Below are 6,956 nucleotides of genomic sequence, written 5' to 3'. Positions count from 1 at the left end.
GTGTGTGTGTGAGTGTGTGTGTGTGTGTGAGTGTGTGTGTGTGTGTGAGTGTGTGTGTGTGTGTGAGTGTGTGTGTGTGTGTGAGTGTGTGTGTGTGAGTGAGTGAGTGAGTGAGTGTGTGAGTGAGTGAGTGATTGAGAGTGTGTATGTGAGTGAGTGAGTGAGTTTTGCGCATCGTGTATGTGTGTGTGTGTGTGTGTGTGTGTGAGAGGGAGGGAGAGAGGGAGGGAGAGAGGGTCACATCACAGTGGAGTCAGCACGGTCTTAACCGTGGCTTGTGTACTGCAAACACTTACCAGCTTCATCACTGTGTCTGTCACGCGACTCTGTTCCCCTTTCGGGCTCTGTCTTTACATTTATTTTGAAAGATGAAGCTCGCGATTATGGTAAGGGGCATTACATTTCCGATGAGTGCTTGCGGTGTTCGGCCAATCACAATGCACTGGGTCAGCTGGCCAATCAGAGCAGACTGCGCTTGTCGGAAGGAGGGACTTTGTAGAAAACGATGTGTTTGAGAGAGGCGGGGCATAGAGGACCTACAATAATGTACAGTATTTGAAAAATAATGTGTTTTTTGAACATTAAAGCATGTCAACATATTCTGTTACACCAAATACACAAAATAATTATCTTTAAAAAAGCATCATATGACCCCTTTAATTGGCCATCTCTAGTTAATGTACAAACATTTAACTGAGTTTCTGAAACATCAGACTGAGCACTTATTTTTCTTCCAGCCACGTTTAGAATAAATTTCTTACTCAAGACACAGCATGTGTTAGTCATGATAAGTAATAGTCATCATTATTCTGTTAACATTTTTTGGTAATCAGCATCTAAAAGTACTTTCTGCCTGTTGATGTGACCGCAAGGTGGTCTCCAGTCTCTAGGACTTCATCGTTTGACCTTGGGAATATATTTACAGATTGTGACGTTCAGACCTTCATCTCTGTTCACAACATCAATGGGCGCTGCAAAGCCTTATGGGAAACAGCATGTACCTGATCACACGGCAGCTTCTGATGGTGATTTGCTGTGAAATAGTATCTGTATTATACGTGTAGGTGAAGTGACTGGGATTAGAGGTTTGTGGTTGCAGAGTTGCGGCAACAGGAAATGATGACGACAGACACCCGTCTTATCACAGATTCCCCTTTGCAGTCATCTTCTCCCCAAAACACACACACACACATGCACATCAAGGCTACAATGATGCGTCTTTTTCATTCAGCCCCTCAGGCTTTCCTCTGTCCTGTTTCTTAGCAACAAGAAACATACCATGTGATTAGCTCGGTGACTCACCTGAATTGTGACAGGTGCAGGAGGTGTCATGTGACCAAACGAGATCTTCGTGCTCGTAGCGTCTCGAACGTCAGCGGATGCTCTGCATCAGTACTGGATTTGGAATCTGATTTCTGTGTATTTGATGTGTGATCTGTCTTTATTCAGGGTACTCTCACTGGAAGGGACAGGTCTTGACTGCAGATGAGCTTCATGTCCTGTATGAAGGGATCAAACTCAACAACGTCAACCACTACGACTATGTACTTACAGGTCAGTTCTTTGACTGCCATTCATGGCAGTGCAACTCTGTCTGCACACTGCTGCGGATATTATTTGCATGCTTTTTTGAGCTGAGGGATGAAAAAATGGAATGATGGCATTTTGTGATGGCATAGAGCAATGCACATGGGCCCTGTGTGGGACCCTAGAGGCCCCCGGGACAGCCTGGTGCCATATCTAAAGATCATAATATCATAGAGAGGAAACTCTTTTGTCTGTGTAGAAGTCTTCATCTACAGGCAATTTGGGCTCTGTGGATTTCTAGAAAACAAACTAGTGAGAGTGGGGGAAAGTGTGTTTAAACAGTTTGCATTTCAGTTTATTTAATTTAATTGCTGGAATGTTATATATACCAAACATACACATTTCTTTGCATAATATTTGTACAATATTTTCACGTTTTTCAAAAAAATATATATTTTCACAATATTTTATACAATTTTTGTATAGTATTTTACGTTTTGCATAATTTGACAAAATTGCAATAATATTAATAGCATTAACAATTAATAATAATTACATGTTATTCATTATTTTTATGTAATAACAATTACAATAATTTGTAGTAATAAAAGTTTTATTCCCTTTTTTATTTTTTCACACGTCTTATTTCATCTCAAGCATTGTAACCAGGTACACTGCATTCTGATATATCTTTATTAGTTGCAAAATTGTTGTTAACTTTTTTTGTAAAATATTTATATACAATATCATTCAAAAGTTTGGGGTTTTTGAAAGAAGTCTCTCATGTTCAACAAGGCTACATTTATATGATCAAAAATACTGTTAAACTAATATTGTGAAATATTATTACAATTTTAAATAACTGTTTTATTTTAATATATTTTGAAATGTAATTTATTCTTGTGATGCAAAGCTGAATTTTCAGCATCATTACTCCAGTCTTCAGTGTCACATGACATTAGAAAATCATTCTAATATGCTGATTTGCTGCTCAAGAAACATTTTTTATTATTATCAGTGTTGAAACAGTGTTTTTGTGGCAACTTAATGTTTTATGATAGATTGTCATAGCTTAGATTTAAGGTCTGGAACAAGAGTAAAGTAGTAAAACTATATATATAAAGATATAAAATAAAGACATGTCAAAATGTTCAAATTTGATGTATTAAAAATCAACCTGGTGTATAAAAAGTGCCAGTCATTGAAGCTCCCGCAGGAGCCAAATTGCATTGGCAAGTGCCGCTTTTCTTCAGAAAATTTAATAATCTAGTTGATTTGTTTGTCTTGTGCATCCAGTAGGTTTGTGTTGTGTTGTCTGGAGTCAGAGAGGAACTTAATGTTTTATGATAGATTGTCATAGCTTAGATTTAAGGTCTGGAACAAGAGTAAAGTAGTAAAACTATATATATAAAGATATAAAATAAAGACATGTCAAAATGTTCAAATTTGATGTATTAAAAATCAACCTGGTGTATAAAAAGTGCCAGTCATTGAAGCTCCCGCAGGAGCCAAATTGCATTGGCAAGTGCCACTTTTCTTCAGAAAATGTAATAATCTAGTTGATTTGTTTGTCTTGTGCATCCAGTAGGTTTGTGTTGTGTTGTATGGAGTCAGAGAGGAAGTGATCACATCTCTCTCCCTCTCTAACAACGCTGCTAATCAGCACCAGGGGAGCGCAGAGGACACATGGTCATAGAGCTGCAGGTCTCACACGAGCACCGCAGACTGAGATTTTGTGCTCTATTGAGTGTGTTAGCGAGCGAGAAGTCTCTTGTGCATGGGCTCTCCTTTACCATCACCTTGAGAGGAAAGCACAGGACGGGTAAAGAGGAAAAGGAGAAAGGAGAACATAGGAATAGAGAGACATGTGAAGTATTTCTACATGGAGTCCAGCAGAGATATAGTTTACATTGTGTCTGTAGTGTACACACCCTTTCACACAGTAAAAATGTGCTTAGCTCCATCTAAACATAAATAGGTTATAACAATGAGTCTTTTAAAATGTTATTTTGCTTAAATGTAAATAGCTTTATTTTTAAATAAGCTGTAGTTCTGTGGCTTTGAGTATGCTACCATTAAAAATATTTGGGTCAGGTTTTTTTTTTAGAAATTAATGCTTTTGTTCAGGAAGAATACATTAAATTCATTAAAAGTGACAGTTTATAATGTTACAAAAGATTTCTGTTCTATATAAGGGAATCTTGAAAACATTTGAATGATGATAAGAAATGTTTTTTGAGCAGTAAATCCGCATATTAGAGAGATTTCTGAAGGATCATGTGACACTGAAGACTGGCGAAAAATTCAGCTTTGCATCACAGGAATAAATAGCATTAAAATGGAAAACAATTATTTCAAATGGTAATAATAATTTACGATATTATTGCTTTTACTGTATTTTTGATCAAATAAATTCAGCGTTGGTGAGCATATGAGACCCCAAACTTTTGAGCAGTAGTGTATTTACTTTTAACGTCAAAACCAGACTATTTGTATTGATGGCTTTATATAACGAGTTGATTTTGGTGGCTGTCAGTGTTTTGTTTTCAAAGCACTCATTCTGTATCTCACCTGTATATTGACCATCTGTCTTAATGCCTAGGCTCTATTTCTAGTGCACTGTTATAATGTCAGTCTTTGAAGTGCTGTCGGACCCTCCTGCATCCCTCTCTTACTAGTGGCTTGTATTGTCGCAGTGCGATTCAGTGTGTGACACACTGGGACATCATGAAAGCAGTTAAGGTCAGATGAGTCACATATAGGAGTTATTTACCTGACTGGAGAGACCGAGCCGCCACATGACCAGTAGCTGGAGAGTGGCCCTGGAAGTTTCAGAGCTGCCCCAGCCCAAATAAATGGATATTTATGTCACTCACTTCATTTGATACAGTGCATGCGTTGATGTGTTTGAGTTCCAAAATTGCATCCAGCTTAACAGTTGAAAAATTCTCAGGCTCAAAGAATGAGATTGACCTGTCGCTCTTTGTGCCTCGTGCTTGTGCTGAGTGGTCAGTATATTTCAGTATATAGTAGTTGGTAAGAAGAAAGTATTGATCAAAGCTCTGCTCTTTCCATTACTGCAGGTTACACTAGAGATACATCGTTTCTGGAGATGGTGGTTGACATTGTTCAAGAGCTGAAGAGGGCCAATCCTAACCTTGTATATGGTGAGTGTTTTTCAGTCTCTTTCATCCTATCTTAACATAAAAGTTGTATAGATTTTCTACATTATAAATTGTTTTTACAAGCATGTTTACTGTTAAAAAGTCGGGGGTCGTTTTTTTTTAATTAATACTTTTATTCAGCCAGGATGCGTTATGTCGATCAAAAGTGACGGCAAAGACATTTATAATGTTACAAACATTTATCATTTCTATTTCAAATGAATGCTGTTATTTTGAACTTTACCGTTGATCAAAAAATCAAAACGTATCACAGTTTCCACAAAAATGAAGCAGCACAACTGTTTTCAGCATTGATAATAGGAAATGTTTTTTGAGCAGCAAATCAGCATATTAGAATGATTTCTGAAGGATTATGTGACACTGAAGACTGGAGTAATGATGCTGGAAATTCAGCTTTGACATAAGAATAAATTATATTTAAAAAATATATTCGAATAGATATTTAAAATCATTGCATTTCTTGATATTGCCGTTTTCTTTGATCAAATAAATGCAGCCTTGGTGAGCATAAGAGACTTAACATGAAACATGAAAAAAAACATGAAAAACTTTTAGTCTTCGCGACCCCAAACGTTTGAACGCTAGTGTACATTAATCTTGCACATTAAAGTATAACTAGTTTTACTCTGTTTTTCTCAGTTTGTGACCCTGTCTTAGGTGACCATGGTTCAATGGTAAGTTTACTTGTGTTCTTGTTCCTCTCATTCTGATTTCCTTATTTTTTTTGTCTTCTGTCCCATTCTGTTCATTATACAGGAAACAGAATTTGGAAAATGTGACATTTATTTCTCATAGTACTCTTTGCCTTTTGCAGTACGTTCCTCAGAATCTCCATCCCGTGTACAAGAATAAAGTGGTGCCTGTGGCCGATATCATCACGCCCAACCAGTTTGAGGCTGAGTGAGTAGAATACCTCCTCTTAACAGCTTTGTGTGTGTTATTTTGTGATTGGATGTTTCTGTGCTGCAAATGTCAAACCTCTCTAGCCCCTCACCTGCTTCAGTAAGATTGCTGACAGAAGAGTGATATTGTAGTTCCCTCTAGTGGTCAGCTGTGAATTTACCCATGAATCTTCAGTGCCTAACAGCTGTTCACGTCACACTGGTGTGCCATCAACGCTTCTAAGTCCATGTTCTTTATTCCAGGTTATTGACAGGGAAGAATATCAGCACGGAGAAAGATGCTGTGGAGGTGAGTTTAAATACATACATGAGATATGGCCCTCATAATAGCCTTAAAAAATGGGAAGCAGACATAAATGTCTGAATATAAATTATATGCACTAGCTGCAAATGATACACACACCACAAATTTCCCATTTTTATTATTATTATTATTATTATTATTATTATTGAAAAATTAATGTTTTATTACTATTACCTTATTATATATTATCTGATTATATATTATATATGTTTTATTTATTTTAATATATGTTATTTCTTAGTATATTATTATTGTTATTATTATCTAATATTAAATTAGTAATAAAATTCTTTTAAAATATTGCTAATAATAATAATTATTATCATTAATAATAAATGTTCTTATCAATGAGAGTAATAAAAATAAACGATTATTATAAATAGTTGTATTATTTTTTTATTATTATTAAGTAATAAAAAACGTTTTTATTAGTATTGGCTTATAAATTATTATTGTCTTATATATTATATATGTTATTTTATTATATATTATTTATTACTGTATTATCATTATTATTGTTATTATTATCTAATATTAAATTATTATTGTCAATAATTTATTATCTTATATATTATTATGATTATTGTAATGTAAATAATAATAATTATTATAATGGTTGTTATTGTTATTGATAATAATAAGAAATATAAGAACAATAATAAAAATATGTTGTAATAATATTTTAAAATAATAAAAATAAGTTGTTCTTATCTTAATATTGTCTAATAATATACTAAAAGATAAGTAATAGTAATAGTAGTAGTAGTAGTTTAAAATCATTATTCTTATTATTTTATCTACTAATATTATTATTACTGTAATGTGAATATCATTATTATTATTATTACACCCTTTTTTGTGAACCCTTTGAAGACTGTTGTCTGTATTTTTGGAAACTTTTGAAAACTGAAACAAAGCACATTGCTGTTCACATGTTACTGGCACTCGGTCGAGGTCTCTGACTGTGTTTTTGTGTGTGTGTGTGTGTGTGTGTGTGTGTGTGTGTGTTCATTTCTTTCTTTCCTCTGTCTTTTGTGT

At 34.7% G+C, this 6,956-nt stretch overlaps 1 protein-coding gene across 3 annotated transcripts in view; it reads left to right on the top strand.

Annotated features, from left to right (window-relative positions):
- pdxkb (pyridoxal (pyridoxine, vitamin B6) kinase b) overlaps window positions 1-6,956 on the top strand; it is a 25,563-nt gene that overhangs the window by 14,936 nt on the left and 3,671 nt on the right. For 2 of the 3 annotated variants that reach the window (XM_016471574.1, XM_016471576.1), the window contains exons 3-7: window positions 1,450-1,554; window positions 4,611-4,694; window positions 5,352-5,386; window positions 5,527-5,612; window positions 5,858-5,903. In XM_016471574.1, the coding sequence (XP_016327060.1) occupies window positions 1,450-1,554; window positions 4,611-4,694; window positions 5,352-5,386; window positions 5,527-5,612; window positions 5,858-5,903 (356 nt within the window). The remainder of the gene's footprint in view (window positions 1-1,449; window positions 1,555-4,610; window positions 4,695-5,351; window positions 5,387-5,526; window positions 5,613-5,857; window positions 5,904-6,956) is intronic. The other variant, XM_016471575.1, reaches the window with a different exon arrangement.

Source organism: Sinocyclocheilus anshuiensis, unplaced genomic scaffold (assembly GCF_001515605.1).
Source record: "Sinocyclocheilus anshuiensis isolate Anshui unplaced genomic scaffold, SAMN03320099.WGS_v1.1 scaffold2166, whole genome shotgun sequence".
NCBI lineage: Eukaryota > Metazoa > Chordata > Actinopteri > Cypriniformes > Cyprinidae > Sinocyclocheilus > Sinocyclocheilus anshuiensis.
The sequence above is the reverse complement of the archived record's forward strand: the minus strand, read 5'-3'. Positions and strand labels throughout refer to the sequence as shown.